Genomic DNA, 24,946 nt, shown 5'->3' on the forward strand with positions numbered 1-24,946 from the left:
AGTGGAGCCATTAACCCGACACTGAGTCTGGACCACCCGGTGACCACCGGTGCATTCTGGCTGCAGCACTCCTGGGGACTCGTCGAAGGCCGCATGCCTGCGTGTGTCCGTGTCCTGCCCTGTCAGCAGTGATGCTTAAACTCCCCCCCACCTTCCCCTCCCCCCATCCCCACATCGGACAGCATGCGCAATCTCAGCAGTTAAAATTCAGGATACTTCTGCTGTGCACTCGCCCCTGCTGGATGTATATGTGTCCTTGCCCCCCCGACGAGGCACCACATCCCTGGGGAAGGGGGGAGTGTATCTGGGCTGTCACCCCCCCACCCACCCACCCACTGTCCTTCCCCCGTCAACAAAAAGCTCTGCATGCACCCCTGACAACGTCCTCATCTGTTAAGGTCAAGTCCAAGTTAAACATGATGTCTCTCTTTTTTTTATTCCGTCAGATTTCCCCTCTTCATTTTCTTATCACACCCCCTCTCCCGCCTCCCTCATGTCCCGGCTTGGTGATGCTGGGGGGGGGTTGTTGGATTGTAACAGTTAATAAGGGCCTGGCATGGATCACACGTTATGGAGTGTAAATTATGCGGAGAGGAAGCTTTGGGGGCCGGGGTCAGCCGTGCCCCTCTCTGCCTGTGGAGCAAACCTTCACTCATTCACATTCACCCAGCGCCTCCACTATACTGCTATGTGTCTGTATGTAGTCAAAATGCTTTTATTTCTAAGCCGGTTGGGCTTTAATACCCATTTACATGCAGAATTAATTAATGACAGATCACTTCATTCAAATTTGGAATAACGACACAGTTAACACTTAGCAGAGAAGCAGTAGCAGCCCTATCAGCTACGTGAAAAATGATGTTTCATAAATCATCCATCCACCGTCTAATCATTGTCAGGCAGGGGAGGTGGGCTTTGGAGCCGGTGGCAGGTGGCACACGGTAGGGGGGTTTTGGGGCTGTATGCCAGCCCATAACTGAGCACATACAGGCGTTCCCATTCACCTGCTGCACCTGTATGTCTTTGCACTGTGGGCGGAAACTATGCAAATAGGGTAGGAGTGGGATTCGTACCCACAACTCTGGAGGTATGAAGCTGGCGTGGCATCCTTAATATAAAGTGCAAGCCTCACACTTCCTATGAACTTTCTATGAACTATAGCGTTTCCATGTCTATAAGAATCTATGAACTCATTCATAACACATTATAATGCATTCATAAAGCATTATAAACATGGCTATAAATACACTATATGGACAAAAGTATTGGGATACCTCTCCATCACTGAATTTGGGTGCTTAATTTAAACCCATTGCCAGGTGTATAAAATCAAGCACCTAGCCATGCAGTCAGATCTACAAACATTTGTGAAAGAATGGGTCGTTCTGAAGAGCTCAGTGAATTCAACCATGGTGCTGTCATAGGATGCCACCTTTGCAGTAAGTCAGTTCATGAAATTTCTTCCCTGCTAGATATTCTACTGTCAACTGTAAGTGGGATTATTGCAAAGTGGAAGCGTGTAGGATCAACAGAAACTCAGCCACGAAGTGTCAGACCACGTAAAGTAGCAGACTGGGGGGGGGGGGGGGTCGCCGAGTGCTGAGGCGCATAGTGCATAAAAGTCACCAACGCTCTGTTGACTCAATAACTGAGGAGTTCCAAACTTCCTCAGGCATTAATCCCAACACAAAACTCTGTTCAGGGAGCTTCATGGAATGGGCTTCCATGGCCAAGCCACTGGACTCTGGAGCAGTGGAAACCTGTTCTGTGGAATGGGGAATCACGCTTCTCTGTCTGGCAGTCTGATAGATGAGTGTGGGTTTGGCAGATGCCTTGAGAACATTACCTGCCTGACTGCATTGTGCCACTTGTAAAGTTTGGTGGAGGAGGGATAATGGTATGGGGTTGTTTCTCAGGGGTTGGGCTGGGCCTTTTAGTTCTAGTGAAGATAACTCTTAATGCTTCAGCATGCCAAGACATTTTGGACAATTCTATGCTTCCAACTTTGTGGGAACAGTTTCGGGAAGGCGGCCCTTCTCTGTTCCAGCATGACTGTGCCCCAGTGCACAGAGCAAGGTCTGCAAAGACATGGTTGGGTGAGTTTGGTGTGGAAGATCTTGACTGGCCCAGCCAGAACCCTGACCTCAACCCCATCAAACACCTTTGGGATGAACTAGAATGGAGATTGTGAGCCTTCATGTCCAACATCGGTGCCTGACTTCACAAATGCTCTTCTGGGTGAATGGGCAAAATTCCCACAAACACACCCCATAAACTTGCAGAAAGCCTTCCCAGAAGACTGGCAGCTGTGCCAGCTCTGTGCCTATGGATTTAGAATGAGATGCCATAAAAGTTCCTGTGGGTGTAACGGCCAGGTGTCCCAGTACTTTTGTCCATATAGTGTATTTATAAAAAGGCATAACACATTATAATGCATTATAGATGAGAGCTTCACTGGAGCTTATGAAGTATTATAATCAACCCTATAATACCATAGGATTCTCAATAGAAGATGCTGTGATGCTTTATTAATTCTTATACCAACCATTATAAGGCATTATGAAGGTATCTATAATGCATTACAGATTACAGTTTTATGTATAGTGTTACCAATGATGTTTCAGATACATGAAATATCTTTTTCATTTGGGAAAGTATCACATTAAACAAAGCTGAACATCATGTTTTTCATTACTTACCATAACTGCTCATTCCTTCACGTTCCTTCACCAAAACAATTTTGATCCTGCGCCACAGTTAGTGTTAATTTTCCCTCCCAGCTGAGCTCATAAGCTCTTGAACTAATTCTGTAATTATAATAATATATCCTTCCTTCTCCGAATGGTTGTATTAGGAAAAAAGGAACCACTGGGACAAGACTGAAGCTTATTTCTATAGAAGACATACAGTACATGATCATTTGTATGAGTATTTAACAGTGTTTTTAATCTGCTGTGAAGTGCAGGGTCATTTGCTGCTATTGTTTTTGTCACTTCCTCTCTGCTGGGGCGTGGAGGAACCTACTTGTGTTCTGACACGGGAATGCTGTCCCACAGCTTAGATGATTAATTATCATCGTTTACTTTTCTTTTTTAATTACGAAGAGAAAAAAAAAAAATCACGTCCCTTGAAGCCAAGCAATTCAGTTAGCTGTCCAAAAGAGTATAAAATAAGACCTCTGCATACCCAACAGGCTTCCACACCCATGGCCTTCGGTCAGTCAGAGACGGGATGGAGCCGTCTACGATTGGCCAATGTGCCACGGCAGGCGGGAAACAGCCGTGGGTCTGGCCAATCAGACGCCAGCGGCAGCAGGAGGTGGCTGGCCTGGTTGCATGCCTTACACCTTGTATATACCAAGCTCATACCTTTTCGATTTACCTAACAAGATGGCTCCTCTGATATCTGATGGAAGAGCCACCTAGCAGTAGCAGATATGCTATTTGGAGATGCCTTATTATACCATTATTTTTATCTTAAGTTAGTCTTTCGAAGCCCCGTCTGATAAATTGGCTGTGTCAGCTCCTCTAGTCCTGGTAGGGGTTCTACTTTGGCATGTATTTAATGGCAGAGCAAGTAAACATTAGGTAAGCGACCTGGGTTTGATGGTAACGCATTTGGATCAGCGCCGGAGGGCTGCGTTTGTCGCTGTGATTCCCGCACGTCATGCCCCAAGCTAAAAGCCCGCCAGGAGGGGCTTATTTTTCACCCAGAGGAGTCAGCATGCCCCCCCCCCCCACCAAAAAAAAATAAAGTGTCTTATGCCACAGCTCAAAAAAAAGGCTGAAGATGGGGGCGGGGGGGGGGGGGGGGTAAGACTGAAAGAGACGGTGTGTTGCCGCCTAGAAACAGCAGCACGGAAAACGCAGCAAATACACGCGGGCCTGTTACCCAGCATGCAGTGCGTTCACGTGCCAACGACGTGCATTTGCAGTTCTAGCCGGGGCGGGGGTGGAAATTCTCACCGGCAGGACTGAGGGCCGAGCGACTCCGCGGGCCGTTCTGAATGTTAATCACGCGCCGCTTAATAAATTCCTGGGGCTCGGCTCTGACGACGCGGCCCGTGAGAAGTTAGCGGCTCGCTATTCTGAAAGATGAAATCATTAGCATTTCATCAGCTGCATTATCTGCATTTCTGTCAGGGGAGAAACGCAGGTTAAACAGCCGCATAACTTACCGCAGGAATTTCAAAAAATGACTTCAAAGCAAAGGCCCCGCTCTGAAAGAGCAGCGAAGGGCAAGGCGTGTGAGAAGGTTACGTAACGAAGTGAAGATTTCAGATTTTACTTCTGCGTCTGATTTTTTTATGTTTGCTTCTTTTTCCTTTGACAGCATTCCTGTGCTTGACCCTGCCAAGTCACCTGACCTTCCTGACACAAAAATTACCCCCCCCTCCACCTACCCCTGCTGATGATGTCTCCCTTAAGGTGTACAGCCTCCCTGTAAGGCTAGCGGGGGGGTGGGGGGGGGGCGATAGCCACATATACATTCTATATTCAAAAACCTGTGCGTTTGGTGGCCGTTGCCAAAGAGGTGTCATAATGTCACGCAGGTTTCAGCCGCCGCCCTGAGAGGTGACCCCCGGCAGACAGTGGGCCGGCCTTCCCAGCCGCTCCTGACGCGTGTCGCACATCTCGCTCCACGGAGCGTCCTGGAAATCGCATCCATATGCTTCGTCGTTGCCTTTCTTCATCCCATGCTGAGAGGACTCCTGTCATGGGGCCAGAGAAAAAAACAAAAGCATAATAGATACTGCAATTAAAATGCAGACAAATATATGGACTCTGTACATTATGGCACCATCTATCTCTATTGTACTGCTCTGGGTAAACTCTGCACTGTATGAGTTATACAGCTCTGTGTAGATTCTGCACTGTATCACACAGCTCTGTGTAAACTCTGCACTGTATGAGTTGTACAGCTCTGTGTAGATTCTACACTGTATCACACAGCTCTGTGTAGATTCTGCACTGTATCACACAGCTCTGTGTAAACTCTGCACTGTATGAGTTGTACAGCTCTGTGTAGATTCTACACTGTATCACACAGCTCTGTGTAAACTCTGCACTGTATGAGTTGTACAGCTCTGTGTAGATTCTACACTGTATCACACAGCTCTATGTAAACTCTACACCATGTGTTTTATACAGTTCTGTGTAAACACTACACTGTATCAGTTACACAGCTCTGTGTAAACTCTACACTGAATCAGTTATACAGCTCTGTGTAAATTCTACACCATGTCTTTTATACAGCTCTGTGTAAACGCTACACCGTATCAGTTACAGAGCTCTGTGTAAACTCTACATCATGTCTTTTATACAGCTTTGTGTAAACACTACACTGTATCAGTCACACAGCTCTGTGTAAACTCTACATCATGTCTTTATACAGCTTTGTGTAAACGCTACACTGTATCAGTTACACAGCTCTGTGTAAATTCTACACCACGTCTTTTATACAGCTCTGTGTAAATTGTACACCACGTCTTTTATACAGCTCTGTGTAAACTCCACACTCTGTCTGCAGCACAGTGCTGGTCACAGTGTGTTATTTGCTTAAAGGATTCATATTGGCATGGACTGAACTGAAGTGACGCACATGGGCTTAGTGGTGTGACCACATTTGCTGCATTCAGGTCTGAAACCCAGACCTTCACACCATTTCTAATGCAGATCTCTCATGTCAATCATGCATTCAACATAGACTGACTGCATTCTCATGGTAGATATTGTCTTCCTCTAATACCTCTCTTTACAGTCCCCATGATTCTGATGCAGGAATAACCTTTCAGGTGCATCGTGGTCAATGCACTTTCAGGTGCTTGCTGCTGGTGAGATAGCTCACATAACCCCCAACCCCCCCGGTTACAAAGATGGAGGAGTTTAGCCCATTAATGGGGATGAGCAGAGGCGGAGCAAGCGGAAAGCAGGGGCCAATTGCCTGCTCATCAAAACGTTTCACTGATGAGCTCTGGAGCTTGGAAGAGAGAGGGAGAGAGACAGAGAGAAAGAGAGAGAGAGAAAAGGGGGGGAGCGAGGTGGCCAAGAGCTCAGAAAACATGACTGAGCCAGAAAGACTCATGTGAACGGCCAGCACCTCAGGCTAACTGGATATTAATTGAAAGCAAAACACATGTATCCAAGTCTCTGCACACATATCCCATTTTCATAACACAGCAGGCCGCGGCATTAAGACCCTGTAATCCATAAAACAATACGGCGGACCCAGACTGAGGGAGCTGGCGTGATGACAAGCGAGTGAGAAATACATCTGCTTATTTACTTGATTTTTTCCCTGTGTTTGTTTCTATGGCTGGCACCATAATGCACACATGGGAAGGGGGAACATATCGACTGTGATTGTGGCCTTCTTAAAAGCGCTGCATGAGAACATGTAACAGTATCAAAATATCAATGGACAGTAAAAATAAGGAAGTATCAATAGATTGGGTAAGCATGCTGATGGACATGGCAAGTATGAGGAAGCATCAATGGACATGCTTAGGGACGCACACTTGTAATTGAAAGATTGCAGGTTATTGCAGGTTCGAATCCCGACCAGCAAGGCACCACTGAGGTACCCTGAGCAAGGTACCGCCCCCAAGCACTGCTCCCCGGGCGCTGAATTAGCTGCCCCCTGCTATGTCACATTGTCATATATGGGTTAAATGCAGAGGACACATTTCGTTGTTCTGCACTGTGTGCTGTGGTGTGTCAACAATGACAATTCACTACATTCACTAAATTCTAATTCATGAGGAAGCATTGATGGGCGTAGTAAATATGATGAAGTATCGATAGACATAGTAAAGGACATAGAAAGTGTGAAGAAGCATCAAAGGACATCTGTGGACACAGTGGGTATGATGTTCGATGGACATGGTAAAGACGATGAAGTATCGAAGGATACAGAAAGTATAAAGAACACAGTAAGTAAAATTAAGCTGCCTGGGGTAGTAACCGGTATCCCCCAAGGCTCTGTCCTTGGTCATCTTTTTTCATTACCTCTCTAGGCCAGATCATCCAGGCACATGGCTTCTCCTACCACGACTACGTCGGTCGATGACATCCAAATATACCCTGATGATGTCACAGTCTCTGCTCGGATCTCTGCATGCCTCTCTGATATCGCAGCCTGAATGAGCGAACATCACCTCCCGTTAAACCTCTCCAAGACCGAGCGTCTTGTCTTCCCTGCCAGCCCGACTGTCCATCATGACATCAATGCTCAGCTTGGATCATTGATGCTGTCTCCATCAAGGTCCCCCAGGAACCTGGGAGTAATGATTGACGACTAGCTGTCCATTGCTGAGTACATAACCGCAGTCTCCCCATCTTACAGATTCACCCTGTATAACAAGGAAGATCAGGCCTTTTCTGCCACTGTATGCAGCTCTCAACTAGACCACTGCAGCTCTCAACTAGCAGGTCCACTGCAGACAATTGAAAATGCAGCAGCACATCTGGTATTCAATCAGCCTAAGTGTTCTGATGTTACACCCCATTTTGTCTCTCCCCATTGGCTCCTTATAGGCACTTGCATCATGTTCAATTCCTTGGTGCTGGTCTTCAGATCCATTAATGGACAAGCACTCATCTCCATTGAGGCTCTTTAAGACCTTCATCTCATCTCACCCTCTTTAGTCAGCAACCCAACGCCGCTTGGAAATTCCTCCACCACGTGAGAAGTTTCTGATGTACGATTCCCTGATGGTGTAATGAGCTGCCAAACCACATCCGGTTGTCAGACTCCCTCTATACATTCAAGAAACACCTCAAGACGTATCTGTTTCAGGAATTCCTCTGCTAGCCTCTCTCTCTCTATGTTCTCCGAATGTCCTTAATTTTGTACTTCAGGTCATTGAAATGTCTTATTAGATTCTTGCTTTGTTGGAAGATGTCGTGTAGGTTTTGCCCCTAAACTACTTACACTTGTAACTGGGCGTTTATCAGAAGCTCAGCATAGCTGCACTTATGCCCACGCAGCTCTCTGAGAGCTGCATGTTTCTAACGTGCTGTTTGCCTCACTTGTACATCACTTTGGACAAAAGCGTCTGCTAAATAAAATTAATAAATGCAAATGCAAGTATCGATGGGCAAAGCGAGCCAAGAGGAAGTCGCCTGCCTGCCAGATCCTTTTGTATTAATTTATGAGCAACACTAGGGACAGAAGAACAGTGTGAGAACAAATTATATTATCTTAAACCAGGCCTTCAGCACTGTGGGTTGTGCATGTGTGTCTCTAAACACGAGCAAAAGAAACCGATTAGCCTGGGTTTCAGTGGGCATGGCTTGGGCAGGACTTGAGATTCGTGTGGGGCATGGATAGTACTCGCCACCCCTCCAGAGATGCACACTTCTAAGGCCACACGGAGTCCATCAGTCACTTAAAAGGCAGGTCGACAAAGCCCCCATCCTCATATCATCACAGCTGCAGCACCAAGCACACTTGGAGATGGAGGATAATGGGTGGAACGTGTTCTCTGGGACTAAACAAACCATCCCGCACTTCTCACACATCTGGGCAGCAGGGGGCGTAGCGGTTAAGGCACCCAGCACTATAACTCTCTTTTTCATCACCGTTCAAGGACCCAGGCTCTTCTTTTTAAACACCAGGCTCGCTCTCGAGCTGAGGCCGATTGACCCTGATCCCTGAGGGTCGCAGGACCCGCTGCCTTCCGCTCGGCCTCTGCCGCTAATTATTGTATTGAAATAATTATCTGTGCGCTGACACACTTTGCCTGCCGTTTCCGCTGCCGCTCAGGTGCTAATTAAAATGTATTCTATGAGATGAGCAGGAGTGTCACCTCCTTCCAGGAGGAGATGCCAGGTTTCCCAGCAGCCTTTCTGACCCCCACCAATGTTACAATGGGCCCTAGCATAGCTACACCCTCATGCCACCTCGTTTAATTACAGCTCCTATTTTGGATGCTTTAAATGTCGCTGTGCTGTTCCAGCACCTCCTCGAGATTTTCGCCCCCCCCCCCCCGGTTAACGCCCCGCCACCCTCTGTACGTGGTGAATGACGGAGGTTAAACTGTTTCCCTGTCTCTAATTGGCCAACATCAACCTCAACATGAAGGTAAACATGCAGCGTGCCGGAAAGCCGGGCCGTAAAGCTGCCTAATTATGGCAAAGTTGACTTCCTGCTTTGAGCGTTCATCTCTTCCAATTAGGCTTAATTCGGCACATGGTGAGGATCGGGGGGGGGTGGTTCCTGGTTCTGCAAATGCGGTGGACAAAGAAAAAAACAATTCAGGGAAAGTGATGTGGGATAAAGAGGGAATGCGGCGGGGAGAGGGCGGGCGTGATCTGAGAGGCGTGAAATGCATTACCCATTTCCTGCGATGAATGAATGATGCACGCAGAATCTCGCCAGGACACCTGACCCCATTGGCTGTCTCGTACCGTGTAATTTTTGCATGTTCTGCCCTCCCCATCCGCAACAGGCGGTCCTGCATGGTCACGCACCTGTCCGTCACACGGAGAGTGGGCACTAGACCCCTCCCTTCACCAACCTTGTTGAAGAAAAAAACCTCTAACCGCCCCCCTCACCCACCCACAAGTGATCAGTCAAACCCGGTGTGTTGTATGGCATTCATAGGCCTGTTACGAAGCACTGGAGAGCATGTTTTCCTGAGGGAAAAGGAGACTCAGTGCCTGGGGCAACAGGGCAACAGCAGATTCCTCTCTGTTCCCCCAGTGAAAAGCTGTTTGAGAAAAAAAAATGCAACAGATCAGCACAAACCTGAAGTCAGAAAATACACCCCAAGCAGTCAATTTTAGAACTGTCCTGCTGGTTCTAGTGACACTGCACTGTCATGAACCCCTGCGTAGCTGATCCCAGATCAGCTTAGTCATTTTGATCGGGATAGCTGAACCTAGGCCATGTGGAAAGTACACTGCTCCTAGCTCAGTTGTCAAGGGGAAGAAGTTACAACCTGAGTCTTGGTGTGCTTTGCTTAATAAGGCTTCCTGGGTGAAGAGTGTCTAATCTCAGAATGCTATGGGGTGAGGTCGGAGCACCTGTCCGTTACTGATGGGCCTTCACTTTCTGGCACAGACTTGGAGGCATTCTTCTGGAAAGTTCCATGTCTTCAGAGAGCACCAGCTGAAGCGGTGGCGTCACAGCCACGAGAGCTTCATCCTTCGATGGATGAGTCATTCATAGCCTGAAAATAGCGATACAAGATGGCAGGGGGGGAAAAAAACTGAAGTGTAACTTAATCCACTGTATTGATTGATTACATTTTTGGTCCACAAAATGTCCACGATCCGACAGACTCCATTCCGGCACAGAAGCTAAACTTCAGCTAAGGGGAACAGACCAAGGACCAGCAAGCTCACCAGAGCTTCCAGAAGACAATGAATGACAGAATGGCTGGATTTTATAGCAACTGTAAAGAGGCTTCTGCCTAAATAATGTATAAAAGGGGCCGCGGGACACGGCTGTGGTTCATTTGCCAGCTTCACACTGAGAGTGTTTCTCAGCTCCAAGGTGGTGAGAATGTTCAACCACCAAAGTCTTTGACTCTTTTTTTTCCCCTCATCTACCGAGAATTATCGCAGAATATATTTTTTTTTTTTTAATATTACCTCGCTAATATATGGAAATATATGGAAAGTACTGCAATAAAGATGTCACATTTCAGCCTACCAAGAACTTTAGGAAGATGCACATCAACCACATTGACCAGAGCTCATTGGTTGGTTAAATATCTGGGTTAAAAACCTGGCAAATTTCTCATGAAGGGCATGGAGGCAAAAAAAATCCACCAGCATAAAACTCTACTGTTTTTCTGGCTTAAAATGCCAATGGGTGGCCATTTTAACACCCCCACATTCCAGTTCTTTCTCATTATAAATCTTCTCATTAATTTAGAATGAATTCTTCATCAGATCACGTGGAATGATTGTGATTTATCGCCATTGGCTATGACAGTACCGGAGAGTGAGTGGTCACCTTGCCTGGGACAATTCCGAGTCCATCACAGTCTACAGAGGTATCTTGTAAGTAAGTCAATTAATTAAATTCCTCTGTGCTACCTGTGTCATCTAAGCCCTTTGATGTAACCGTGCATGTCATTGTGGCTTTGATCCCTCACACACACACACACACACGTAAACTCCATCCTCTCACCTGAAGATCTTCCTCCCATTCACACATCAGCCACCTTCACCTTCCTCAACTGCAGTCATATCTGGAATGCGTGTGAAATGCATCCTGACCTTGGCGGCCATTTGAGTACAGAACTTGGGCTGAAAGTTGGACAGACATCTGGAGAACATAATTGTGGTGATTGAGGTAAAAAAAAAATCATGCAAAAGGGAGATTTTTAAGGAAAGTCACCTTTGCGGCCTTGTCATTGTGATTGGGGCAACGGTGATTAATTAGTTATGTAGGATGCTGTAATTAGGTCGTAAGTACTGAGCAGGAGGGGGGAGTGGGCCAGTATTGAGAAAGGGCCCCCCAGGGAATACGCTGGTGCTCCGCAGCTGGGGTCCGGTCTGGGAGAGGCCACATGAAGGCTCTGCCTCTGCAGGTGGGGGTACTGTTTGCTGGGACTGTGTCGAGCATTTCACCAATGTGGTGTCACGTTACGACGTGAGGCTGTTATGGGTCGGCTCAGCCTGCCAGATGGGACAGAAAGGTTTCTGCTGAGCGATTTACATGAAGACGGCCACCTTGGGGTCTCGTACACCTGGACTTTACAGTGCTGCTTGGAAGGGGGGCAGGTGAGGAGGTAAAGACAGCAGATTGGTGAGGTAACGGAAGTAAACACACAGGAGCCACACATACGAGCTCTCCCCCCTAACCGTCTGATGACAGTTTGAAGAAAATCCTGGTCCAGTGAACAGTGTGCAACAGCCGTGCTGGGTAGATAGTAGTAACCCCCAGTTAGAACTGAGAGAGAGAACTGACGGGGAGAAAATTAATGGAAAAGTCCGTCCTGTTCACTGAGGGTGGGATAATGCACATAGACTAGTCCAGTTCTGACTCGAAAAAACATATGGACTAGCTCAAACTGGGTGGTGAATGTTTGGTAAGACATACAGAGCAGTCCAACTCTGTGACACATGGTCTGTTCCAACTTCATTAATTAGGGTAGGATCAACCATGGAATAGTCCAACTCTGTAAATGGTGGGGGTTTACAGCAGCTTCAGCACTGGGTCCAGCTGCGGGAGAACAAGACCTAGACCTATGGTCCTCTGACTGCATAGCAACTTCTTAAACCCTGGAGCAAAACATGAACGCTTCAGCGCTGTGGTGTCTTCGGTTGCTTACACGGACCAATGTGCAGGAGCTTGTTCTCGTCTTTTTATTTAATGGCAGAGCATTCCGGAATCGCCGCCTCGCAGTGGAGAGCCCTGGTGTATTCTGTTAGTTCCTGGCTGACATCTCTCCCGTTATGAGTAATGCGGGTGGGGGGTGGGGGTCTGACCACCACAAGCTCTATCTGGGCAGGGGGCCCTGTTGTTTTACTCCCTACCTACTTTGCAAGCACCCCCCTCCTCCCCCGTGATGACTGTTATCTAGCCCACATGTCTACCCAAAGGACCGGCCAGTAAGCAGCGAGCGGCAGCATCGTTACGGAACAGAACTCCAGGTCGACGATTTGCCCTTTTTAAAGCCAGGCAGTGAGTCTCCAGTGGCCCCTCAAGTGAGAACCTTTAACCGAGTTTCTGCTGCGGACATACTGCTGTTTTAAGGACAATCTCAGAAAAAGAACTGTAAAGAAACAACAACAAATGTTAAAAGCCCCTGTATAACAGGCTACTTCATAAACCATCCAGTAAGCAAACACAGAATGTAATAAAATCTTCCTGCAGTTAAACAGTTTCTTGGAATAATTACCCGCAGTGCAGGACTCAGCACAATGAAGTTTTATTTATATGAAAACAAAAATAGTACATTAGCCAAAAGGAAAAAGCACACCAGCACTAACTGGAGAAAGCCAACAGTATTTCAATAAACACAAAATCTCTGACTGCTGAAGGTTGTGAATAGAGGTTCTTAAAGGCTGTGGTCTTGTCTGCTGTGGCGTTCAGTGTCCAGCGTGTTCATGATAGACGAGCACGTGTGCGCGCCGTCGTCCCCTTAACGGGCATTTAACATGCACATAATGGCAGCGGCGTCCCCGTTTTAAAGGCCTACTGGACTCGTGGCCCCCAGATCCTCAGCTGCCCCCCCCCCCAATATGAGAGCAGCCTCGTGACAGCTCAGCTCACAGTTCCCTGTTTGGCCAATTATCCCCACAGTTAGAAGGAACTGGGGGGATCGCAGTTCGGCATGGCGTTCAGAGACACACATGTGGTTGCATCACACCTTAAACTAAAGCAGCCGTAAAGTGAGAGAGAAAAACTTAGGATTTTTACCAAAGAAATGAAAAGTCGAGTCTGCATTGTTCTGTAATCTATTGAGTTTTACTATCACGATGTGTAAGAATTCAATGTAAATGAACAGGAAAGTCAAAATTAAATCAACAGTCAAAGTCAACAAGCTGACTTTAAGCCGTACAGAGAAGAACAGGCACTTTCAATTCACTCATACTGGGGAGGTTTTACTCGTGTGTCTGTTGACACTGCTGTCCCTGCGCTGTTCAGTTCCCCGCTCACAGCTTGCTCTCGGCCTCCGGACCGAGTGCCACCACCACCTTGCCGAGGTTCCCCCCGCTGTACATGTGGTCAACGGCACGAAACACAGACTCCAGGCCCACAAACCTGCCCCCAGGAGCCGCGTCCCCGCGGTCGATCTCGCACACCAACTTGCCGCGGGTATACATGCTCAGCATGCTCGCCAGCGCCTCCCCATAGTCGGACAGGTAATGCGGCAGGAAGAATCCGCGCATGCTGGCGGACTTCTTCAGCAGCTTGACCGGGAGCGCGGCGGCTTTTACCGGAGCGAGGCCCAGGTCTGACTGGTAGCCGGAAATGAAGCCGATTATGATCAGCCGGCCCTTGACGGCCAAGCTGTTGACGGCCAGATCGAAGACATCGCCGCCGACGGATTCGTAGATCACGTCCACTCCGCGTGGGTATTCCTGGCGCAGGACCTCCGGCAGGTCCTCCTTGCGGTAGTTGATGGGTCTGTCGCAGCCAATGGTCTTCAGGAAGCCGGCCTTCGTGTCAGAGGAGCACAGGCCTATGACGTGGCAGCCGGCCGCCTTGGCAAACTGCACGGCGAACTGGCCGGTGCCCCCGGCGGCCGCCGTCACCAGCACCGTCTGGCCCTCCGTCAACTCGCCCAGCTTCTTCAGCGCGATATGGGCAGTGGCGCCGCTCAGCAACATCGCCAGGAACTCCGGCTTTATGGCCGGCACGCGCACGCCCTTCTTGGCGGGGATCACACTGTACTCGGCGAAGGCGCCCTCCACGAAGTAGGCCACGGTGTCGCCCACGGTGAAGTGTGCGCTGGCGCTCAGGCCCACACCCACCACCTCACCGATGCCCTCGAACCCCACGTCGAAAGGCGGCTTGACCGAGGTGTCGTAGCGGCCCGCCGAGTAATTGATGTCGGACGCGTTGATGCCAATGAATCTGAGTGGCGTGGGAGGGAAAGGGGCAACGTGAGACAGACTCGCACGTCGGCACAGACGGGAGAGAGCAGATGCCATGCGGCATGAAAATAAACAGATGACAAGGTTGAAAGTACAGGAAGCACAAGATGAGTGCTGTCATTATATACAGGATAAACATCTATATTTATACACAGCATATATTTTTTTCCCCAGGGACAAATCACATGAAAAAATTTGCATGACAAGCCTATGACATCACATGTGATGTGTCAAATATTGTAATAAAAGCAGAGGTGTCGGATGAGTGCTTTCAAACAGGCTTTCGCCAAGGAATTAGACAAGGTCACGACCTCCGCAGCCCTCAGAGTTACTACGGTGAGGACCCAACCCGTTCAATGACCTCGCCCACTGAAACCAGCAAGTCCAGTTTTCTTTATCGCCATTAAACACCTGTGTGGAAAAGTAACCATTTCAGAAGCCCTGACTTCTGATGGGAAGACTGTAGTTTACACTCTCCTCTTGCTATTCGCTGCATCCGAACCAGCTCAAATCCCTCCTGAAAAACCGCAGATGAAATTCCGCCAAAATAGGACTGCGTCGAAACAAAACGCACTGTTTGCTACAAGGACTCTGTATCTACTGCTCGTGGGAAAAAAATACATACACACTACAGTATATAGTCTTCTGCATTTCTCTCCCCAGACAGTATCTCAAAAGACGTTTGATCTCGGGAATCATCTTTAAAGAAAAATGAAGAGAAAATATGAAGCAAGTATGTACAAAAAAAAGTTATTTTTGCTTGGACTCATCATTGTGCTTCACATGCACCGTGCAGTTTTTAATCTCAATTTAAATACTCCAATTAAATGGGACTGAACAAGGAAATTCTTCTCGTGTTACTTTTGAGTGGACGTGAGCACAGACTCATGGCGAATGCAGTGTAAAAAAAAAGGTGAAATTCCAAAATAGTTAAAATGGCGAAGACAACAACACGAGATGTAGTGAGTACACATGCATTTGCAGTGTAGATTTCCAGAACATTACTGCTGAAGGTTCAGTGCACTGGAAACTGGGCAAATGACAAAGACTCCAAGGTTAAATCCCTGTATGGGATCATCTACTGCACCTTGAGTTGGCTGCATAAAACACTCAAGATGAGGCTGAAACAACAATGATAAATGATGTGAATTCTTTGAGATAATTAAATGCAGATAAGATAAGTAACGTCTCCAATTCTACAGTGTAAATGTGAAGCCTCCTGTAATGTATTACGTAAATTTGTCCATGTTCTATAATAAACGTGTAAATCTAGTCGACACGCCAAACAACACTGGGTCTCTTGTGTGTTCAGCAAAAATATACGGCACTAATTAAGCAGACACTTTCCGACAGTCTCTGACTGCTACTGCTCCACCTACTGCTACTGCTCCACCCCCCAAGTTTTAAAAAAAAATACGTCAGGTTGTTTTCATGGTCACAAGATCCTAAGTTTTTCATTAAAAGCATCACAAAATGTTTAGGTCTGTTTCTGAGAAGCAGGTGTATCTGTTAATCTGTTATGTTACTATTGTTTCAGTCATGCAGTAACATCTCAGACTACTGCTACTGCTGATGATAATTTTAATAATATAACAAAAACGACGATGAAGACTAAAAATATCTTTATGGTGGCGATCTCAACATGTTATTAAAATGATACAGTAAGTGGGAAGGAGTTCAGTAAAACCTAAAGCCCCGAAATGCAAACGTGACGTGAAGATCTCTCAAATGAAAAACTCAGAGAGATGCAATCCACCTTTCACCTGAGTCTTAGGCCCCAAAAATGAGTTTCCCCAGAAACTCGCCAGACACTGTGGGAACACCTATGGGGGCCTAAAGGGGGGGCTGTAAGATCAGAGCTCCTGTCTGTGCTCCACCGGCCCCCACACGCCAACATCATGCTTCAGTGTCATGCGGCTCGGCCAGCAAGCCAGGTCACCCGGCCCCTCTTAACCAGTACGGTTACAGGGACAGTGTGGTTATACACGACCCTAAAGCAGATCGGCGTAACAAGGTGCTACTGCTGTACTCTCGGCCAATTTAAAGGTACTTTACGTACTGTTAAAGCATTAAGTAGCCAAACACTAAATGTAACAGTCATTCTAATGATAATAAAACAACAATAGTCATAATGAATATATGTAGGGCCTTAAACACATTTGGGCATTTAAAAATATTAAGACTTTCAATTGTCGGATTAGGAGATATACAAGCACTTAACATGGGTATATTTAAATAAACACAGACACCCCCCCCCCCATTCCCGAGACTCGCGTTTACATAAATCTGTTATACACAGTATTTACATATACTAAAAAACAGAACAGCCTTAAAAACACAGTGATGAGTTTACAAATTAAATCTGAGCACCACATACCAAATACACCATTTTATAAAGTCCATCTATGAGATGCGCAAAGCACCGTTTAAATTAGATATCAATGAAATGTTTCCACTTCCTTCCTGCCATTTTGTTTACATTTTAGATCGTTTTAATATATTAGGCCTACACATGATCGCGGTGGCTCGACCACAATACTATAATAGTAGGCTACTCACTGCATCTAGTGGTTTATTTGGGGATGAATGTTGCGTATCCGATACCGGCCTCATTCTTGCAGATGAGTAACATTATACACTAATCCTCAGAATCTAGATGCGACCCCGTTTCTGCGGGGAAGCCGAGGTTCATAGGTAAACTGATATTTTTCTCTATTCACGGCGCGCCAGCTGAGTTTCTGGCCCTGAAGCCCCTGAGCAGCGCTTTGACCCGCTTCTCACAAACACCTGCCAGACGGTACCTGGCTTTGTAAAGTCAGGTAACTTAGAAATGAAGGAAAAACCCAAGACATACAGCGAAACAAAATGTGACACGCGTTCTACTTCGCCCATATTAAACTTTTTTGTGATCAGCATTTTATAAAGTAGCCTACAATTTGAATGTATACTGTAAGAAATTAGGATTTGCTGGAAAAGGGCACGCAAATAATAAAATAACTTCAAAGCCGTGAAATTTGTTAAATCCTACTTAACTGGCAAATATCACATTTTAAGTTAAGGGCTCCTTTTTGGATTTTCGCTTTATTTTTTAGAAGCAGAATATATAAACGCGTAAACCGCCGGAAACGTTATATTTTGTATAGAATATTTTTTGCTTGAGTCAAAAAGGGCAAGATCTCTACAACGGTGCCTTTGTTTACAGTACACTGCGTCCATAACACTTGTATTCTACTAGCCATGAAGTAAGATTTTATCAGAGATTAGACGAAGTATTTACTGAAACAACAACAAAAAAAACCTTTAACTGCCTAGGTGACAACTTATTAGAACAATAACAAATATCTCGTTAAGTTTGTAAACGATTAGGCCTATAATAAACAGGTAGAGGAAATAAATACGAGAAAGTCGCACGATAATTTCGCATAAAACTGCTAATTTTGCAGGACCAAGATGTTTTAAATAAATGTAAAAAGTGGACTGTCTGGGTGATCAACTTTTCAAAATGTACGAGAATAACAAATATTAGAATTGGTGCATCTGATTGCAAAGTAGTAAAATTCACTAAAGTATTATAGCATTAAATCTAAGCTAAGTAACCGTGTTTGGGTATATTTAAAAGTTCTGTCCTTTTACATGAATAGTACACACGGTACAGCCTGTCTAAAATGCGGTTAAGTGAATTATAATAATGATAGGCTATATAATACAGCGTCTAGTAACATTTTATTCAGTCATTTTTATATGAGCGAATTGAACGAAATTACTTGAGTAAATTAAATTCGCGAGTCTTCATATTTGTTGATGCGTAACTCACCAAAAGTTATTACCCAAATAAACCTTAATTTCAAGATGAAAGAACCAGAACTACTCTAATCATCGATTTATGTAGCTTTTAAATAACACGGAGCGTCTCGTTACTATTTTGAGAAATAAGAATTGCAGATTCAGTTTTCGAGATCAGTGAACCTTCGTTTTGTCCGATGATATTATTTCGAAAGACCAAAAAAAAAAAAAAACACCAAGCACCGATGAAGGGTGATGAAGCGGCTACGTTAAGCGGACGCACGGCGGTCCTCCTCCTTGTGCTGCATCTCCGTGTTTCCCGCAAGTCCCGGCGGCTTTCTGGATGCGGCTACGTGACGTAGTCGATACAGATAGATCAACATGCACAGATGGATTGATAGACAGATGTTGGGGCGGAACTACGACATATCTCTACATTTTTTGCGCCGTGCAAAATTCGTCCAGAATAAATGATCGGACTGGAATCGGCTGGGACTCTAACGGGACCGCTGCTTCACAGCAAGAGGTAAGGACCCATTTCGGATATTAGAGAACAGTTGTTTACCCGATCTAATAAATACACTTGTATGTAATAGTGTGATATGTAGGCTAATCTCATTTTATGTTCCCCAAACGCGATAAAACGGCTACACACAAGGCAGAATACCATATAAAACTCACCGATTTCTTATCAGTAAGTCTCCGTCGCCAGGTGTCGGGACCGGAACGGTTTGCAAGGATACGGCGTCCCTGAATTTTTGGCTCAGCTTTGTCACCAACAGCTTTTTCATGGCGCTAGGTATCGAGGAGCCTTTAAAATCCATGAAGTGACTGGAGTACGACATGTCTATTACGGAGCGACGCGGCTGCGGCCGGACTGCGGGCGGGCGGAAAAGTGCGTGTTTCACTCCGCGTCCCCAGCCGCACGCTAAAGACACTCTTATGTTACTGAATAAAAGTGAAGTGGACATTGCCCCACGGCTGCAGGAGGAGGGGGGACGAGCACGGCAAAGTTCACGGACACTCTGTGTGCACCGATTGCATCTAAACCGGGGAGCCGAAAGCGGGTGCGGCGGACTTTAGAAAATGGCACGATTGTCGTTAGACCGCGCGACCTATTGTTTTAACGCGTTAATTTGTGCCACTGATAAACACGAGACGGAGCAGCCTAGCTGCGGTGGAGCCGGTGCCCCCAGTCCCTCCTCTTCCCGTGCAAAGCGTTCACTTCCTAGTAAGGTGAAACGAATCAATCTGCAGTTTTCAAACATCCTTCAAAGGAAGGAATGGAGGGAGAGAGGGAGGGGGCACACATGTCGGGAAATGGGGAACAAGGGGGAGTATGTACAATGAGTGCAACTCGGCACAAGTGTTTTATCACGAAAACTGTACGTTTTGTGAAAAATTTTCCACGCAGATTTTGATTCCCGAGAACTTATCTGAGCAAAGTCTGCACAGGGATTGCTTTGTAGGCAAAGGCATCTTAACTTTCTTATTAAAATGAATTTCCACCTTGCCTTTACAGTCAGATTTTTACAGGGAAGTTTTTAAAATAAATACGTTATAAACGGTGTTTTACGGAGTTGTAATAGTTTAACGACAGTAACTCCCGCATTTCTCTGACTGAATATCTGTAGCCTGCTTGGAAGTATCGTTTAACCCATGGAAATCAAGCAACGGCTCACATTTCCAAATGTAAAATTAACACGATCTGCAGGCATATTAGCTTAGCAATAATAACCTATTGTACTCCTCTTATAGCGGCTCAAGTTTAATGCTCCACAATCGCATGACTTTGACGTTTCCATGAGGCAGATCCAAGCCTTCCTTTGTCAAGGCGTTCAGTTCAGGGTGAGAGAGAGAGAGAGAGAGGAAAAAAGACAATTAAAAAGATTGACAGGTAGGTTTTACTGTCAGGGTGACGCTCGTAGCGAGGGGAGGAGTAAAAGTGAAGCAGGAAAACCCAACTCGATGCGTCTGTCTATCAGTTGAGGCTGTCTGAGGCGCTTCTGGGTTTGGATGTGTGTGTCGGCTGCCTTTTCTCAGCCCAGGACCGTTCCGTCGCTGGACTTTCCAGGGGTTGGCTGATCCCCGCCGGTGGACTTTTCCGGGGGCTGGCAGACCCCTGCATGCCAGGCTGCCGCGCCGGATCGGGGGGATCTCGCGTCCGCTTTATTTGGCGCAGTCGCGGTGCGCTGCGCTCCGCCGCGTCGGGCGCCGCCGTGCGCTCCCAAGCCAAAGTGGGAAATCAGCGCTCGGGCTCCTAAATGCGGCTTGAAGAAGGAGCCTAGCCAAGCCGCCCGAGTGAAAGGGTGTGGGGAGACGGAAAGTATTTCACTGACGGCAAAGGTTTTTCTTGATCTAGCTTTGAGGTGGCGTAGTGACTGACTGACATTAACCATCTAATTGCCTGTCTTGTTTTCTCCTAATTTCCTTTCGGTTGTAGCTCTGGGAACCAGGAGCGCTGATACGGGGATACAATAAAAAGGTGTTCATGCTGGAAGTGTTTGTTTTTCATTTTATTTTTTTTCGTCAAATATCCATCGTTGTCAGACTGGCGATCTTTTTCCCATGGACGCGGTGGGATTGAGCCAAAGTCGGCTGCCCTGACTGCCCTTCGGACGCGGTCCTCCGGCGACGCGCTATGAGTTGGGGAAATTTTCGCGTCGCAGCTACGCAGGGACTTTTCCTCATTTTTTGCTCATTTTAACGTTTTACCCTTTAAACGTTCATTTTACAAAAGGGATACACCGAGCTTTGCCGCTGTGTTGAAAAGACTTCAACAGACTTCAGGACTTATCTCATAAATTATCCCACAAGAAAAGGAATCCAATATTTTCAGGGGATAAAAAAAAAAATCCAAGCAACACTCAGAAAAACATCGTTTATTTTTTTTTCTCGGCTGGTCGAAAATTTATTTTGGTTCCTGCATGAAAAGACTAGAGGAAAGTCACCAGAAGCAGTATGCCGAGGCGGAAGCAACAAGAACCGAGGCGCTCTGCAGGTAAGCGAAACGCATCCCTCACAGACACTGTGAGGATTAAAAAACGGATCTTAGCCAAAAACTATACAAAAATTATCTGTCAGGGATTGCATGTAAAACCAGAGATTCATCGGATCGCAAAATATCCCTATTTTTTATTTTTATTTTTTAAGAGTATGACCCCGTAGCCCTTACAGAACCGCAGTTAAAATAGTATTTTTTCAGCTGCACCCCCCCTCTGAACCAGACAGTTCATGTACAGCAGGAGGTAACACACACAGTCCTAAAATGACGTACAAATACGGATGTAACTTGCCCCCCCCCCCCCCCCCCCCCCCAAATGTAAGATGTACAGCCCCGACTCTTTGTCAGAATGGACGCGCTTCTATCCGCATTTCTGCGGATCTTGTGCGTAGCGGATTTTTAGGTAGCCTATATGAACGCATTAAACTCTGCAGGGTTTGTTTCTTTCGGGGGACAAAACGTGTCGTTTCGGGTCAATCGCGCCGTAAGAAAGTACACTGCAAATGCATCTTTTAATCAGGAGCCAAGGGAGGGGAAACTGACAGGAAGCTGACCGTCTCTCTTTCTTTCTCTCTCTGCAAGCTTTTATTAGAGGATTGCCATTCTTGATTTGATGCGTGATTGATCGTCTGTCACGTGGCGCCTTTGATCCGCGCGTCCCCGATAAACATCAATAAATCACTCACCATGGAAACACGCATGCTCGTGACAGCTTTAGCCACTCAAAGGACAACTTTCCCCCCCACCCCTCTTCCCCAGTTTTCTTTTTTTTTTTTCTTTTCTTTTTTTTTTTTTTAAAAAAAAGGAGGGAGGGGAAAAGTTTTTAAAGAAGCGGTGTCGTTATCTCCCCCTGTTCCCAAGGAGGAGTAATCGGGGAAGTCAGATCATTTCCAGTTACTGGGCGTCTGTAAAGCTGTGCCCACTGAGTCAAGCGCGTCAGACAGATCACAATGTAACGCTGTAACGTCAGTGAGTTTAACGCGTGCTAAAAGCGCGTTAGTTTGCACGCTTCGACTTTATGCGCAGCTCGACTTGGGGTCTCTATCAGCCATCAGATGGTTTCATTGCACAAACACGATTGAGCGCTATTGATCCGAGCTTTCAAGTATTTTATATATATATATAAAGCTCTTAGCAAATGTAAATGGATGATGGGGATTTCTACCTCTGTCCTAATGAGGAGCTGCCTTTGAAGTTGGGCATTAACAGCCAGAGTGAACAAAAGGCAGTTGCAGAATTTTAAACAGTTTCTGAAATATGAGGTGCTGAAGCAGACCAAACAGGAGGTCAGGAAAAAGCTTTGAACTGCTAGTTTATAATTGCAAACGCTTGGTTGTGACGAATTGTGTGAACTGCAAGTGAGTAGAATCGAAACGTGCGCGATATATATTTTCAACTTACAGGATGAAATATTGAACTGAGGTTTTAAAGTTCTTAAGCGAAAAATATTCGAATCTGATCCTCCCACCGAATTTTTTTGCTGATTTTTGAGTATAGGTATTTATCAGTTCACTCTAACCCAGGTTAGTGATTTAGTAGCAAACTTTCAAGGAGAATTAGCTGTAATATTGATTTTGATTGGTACTTAATGGCCGGGGATTTACATAATGGGCTCTGTCGGCCAATCACACGCCGAAGGGTGAAGTGTATCCGTTTCTTTTCCCTCAAAATCGCCCCAGGGACCACTCATCCAAAATGTGCGGTAGTGTGATGGCTCAGGAGGCCTCAGCAACCAGATCCCCTCAGAGCCCCCCCACAAATCTGTGGATTTTGGAGCTTACCAAGCAGTCGGTTTGCCTGTCTCGCAGAGGGTTTTTTGGGTGGTGAGGGGAACCTCCTATATGGTCAGAGGTCCTGAACCGAACGGGCCAGGGGTTGCTGGGTGAAATGAGATTGGCTGGGGTTGCCGGTGGACGATCGTGATATCCCGATGGTCCCACCTTCTGCTTTTCAAACATTGACTTGATTTCATTCTTCAGATTTTATCCACTGTACTCCCTTGTGTCGTAGCACCCCTGGATTTTGAACCATATTATTTTTAACCATAAAGGTTTTCAAAAAGATATACTGTACTGTGCCTCTGTTCTGTCCCTGCATTCCCATTGGATTCTGCATTGTTTTCAGACGATAGGTCGCATCACCCTCGTCAAGGAGCACAGCCCAACACACCAGCACGCGGAACATTTTCCTTATGTTTGAGTGTAATTTTGGTGTAGGATTCCCGCATCAGCGATCAATGATGACAGGAAGGCCAGCGTACGCAAAACAAGTCTTGTACCAAGCCTAGGTCATCTGCATAAAGCGTAGTGACAGAACCATATAATTATCTGGGGTGGAGGGTGAGGGTTGGTGGGGGGGGGGGGTGGGGGGTTGTTTTGCCAGCTTTATTTGTGTGCTCCTAATTATCTGTAACCCTGACGGGTTTATGACGGGCCTAGCTATTAACGCAAATCCGTCTGCGACTTTGATGTAATGAGTCGGCTTCGGGGCCCACGACGTCACACCGACTGTGTTCATGGATGCCGCTGACACACCGACTGTGCTGCGGGTCCAACTGCCTTGCCGGGAGGGCGTAGTCCCATGACCTCGACACAGTTTTACTCATAGCGGTACAATAGAGCGCATACCCAGCAGAGACCTACTGGGTTAGTCCAAACTCAAGCCGAGGAAAATATCTCTCTATTGTTCATCATGAAATACATTTTAGTATTCCCTTTTATGCATCATGTGAATCTGTTTTAGTGCTTAAGAATAGTAGCGAATTTAAATTTACGAGCAGAAATTCAAAATTCAAATGCTTGTTTTCCAAAAGAATATGTTTGGATATGTTTGTTAAAATTGAGAATTATGTGTGGGTTTTTTTTCTAGATAGTTTGCTTTTTTGATTTTCTCATTTTCTTTTAAAATAGAAACTAAATACGTTGCCACATTTTTTAATAAGATTTCATAATTAAACTTTCATTATGAAACATGGAGTGTTTTGGAGTGCTATTTCAACTGGGGAAATGTATGTAACGATAAAGTCACGATCAGCATAACAGCGCGGACGCTGTGCTGGTTAGCGGCCTGAGTAACACTGTAACGTGCAGATTTTATACTGTCTGCGTTAGCTTCTTCATTACAGTAACACTGTAACGTGCAGATTTTATACTGTCTGCGTTAGCTTCTTCATTACAGTAACACTGTAACGTGCAGATTTTATACTGTCTGCGTTAGTTTCTTCATTACAGTCAAATGCCAATGTTGGGATCTGTCTGCTTCTTGGAAAATTATGTGGTTAGATGCTTGCTTAAAATTTACATGAATTATCATAACATTGTACAAAGATTGGTTTATAAATTATTATTTTTTTTATATAAGTAGATATCTACTCATACTCTACTCACTATAGCGATTTTTTTTTGAACAGGGTAGAAGGATTTATTTAAAATTTGAATGATTTTTTTTCCTTTCATATTGTTTATTTGTTAATGTGTAATTATACTTTTGAAAGTCACTGTTTTAATATATATATTTTTTATTTTTGTGGATGGTGTCAAATATGACCAGTAAGCATTTTGTAGATGTGAGGCCTCGATTATTTCCTGTACATTCCAGT

General features: G+C 45.9%; 2 protein-coding genes across 3 annotated transcripts in view; one reads left to right on the forward strand and one right to left on the reverse strand.

The window, feature by feature from the left end:
- Positions 1-12,873: 12,873 nt before the first annotated feature.
- Positions 12,874-19,582, reverse strand: LOC111844564 (prostaglandin reductase-3). Its single transcript, XM_023813119.2, has 2 exons — positions 19,026-19,582; positions 12,874-14,541 (listed from the first exon to the last, which is right to left on the reverse strand). The coding sequence occupies exons 1-2, from the start codon at positions 19,313-19,315 to the stop codon at positions 13,617-13,619; spliced, it is 1,215 nt and encodes a 404-aa protein (XP_023668887.1). The 5' UTR covers positions 19,316-19,582; the 3' UTR covers positions 12,874-13,616.
- Positions 18,623-24,946, forward strand: part of LOC111844554 (teashirt homolog 1-like) — a 29,190-nt gene continuing 22,866 nt past the window's right edge. Inside the window, exons 1-2 of one of the 2 annotated variants that reach the window (XM_023813107.2) lie at positions 18,623-18,870; positions 20,788-21,345. In XM_023813107.2, the coding sequence (XP_023668875.2) occupies positions 21,306-21,345 (40 nt within the window). In that variant the 5' untranslated portion in view covers positions 18,623-18,870; positions 20,788-21,305. Of the gene's footprint in view, positions 18,871-20,068; positions 21,346-24,946 lie in introns of those variants that run through there. The other variant, XM_072716887.1, reaches the window with a different exon arrangement.

This window comes from Paramormyrops kingsleyae, chromosome 9, assembly GCF_048594095.1.
Source record: "Paramormyrops kingsleyae isolate MSU_618 chromosome 9, PKINGS_0.4, whole genome shotgun sequence".
In the NCBI taxonomy this organism is placed as follows: Eukaryota; Metazoa; Chordata; class Actinopteri; order Osteoglossiformes; family Mormyridae; genus Paramormyrops; species Paramormyrops kingsleyae.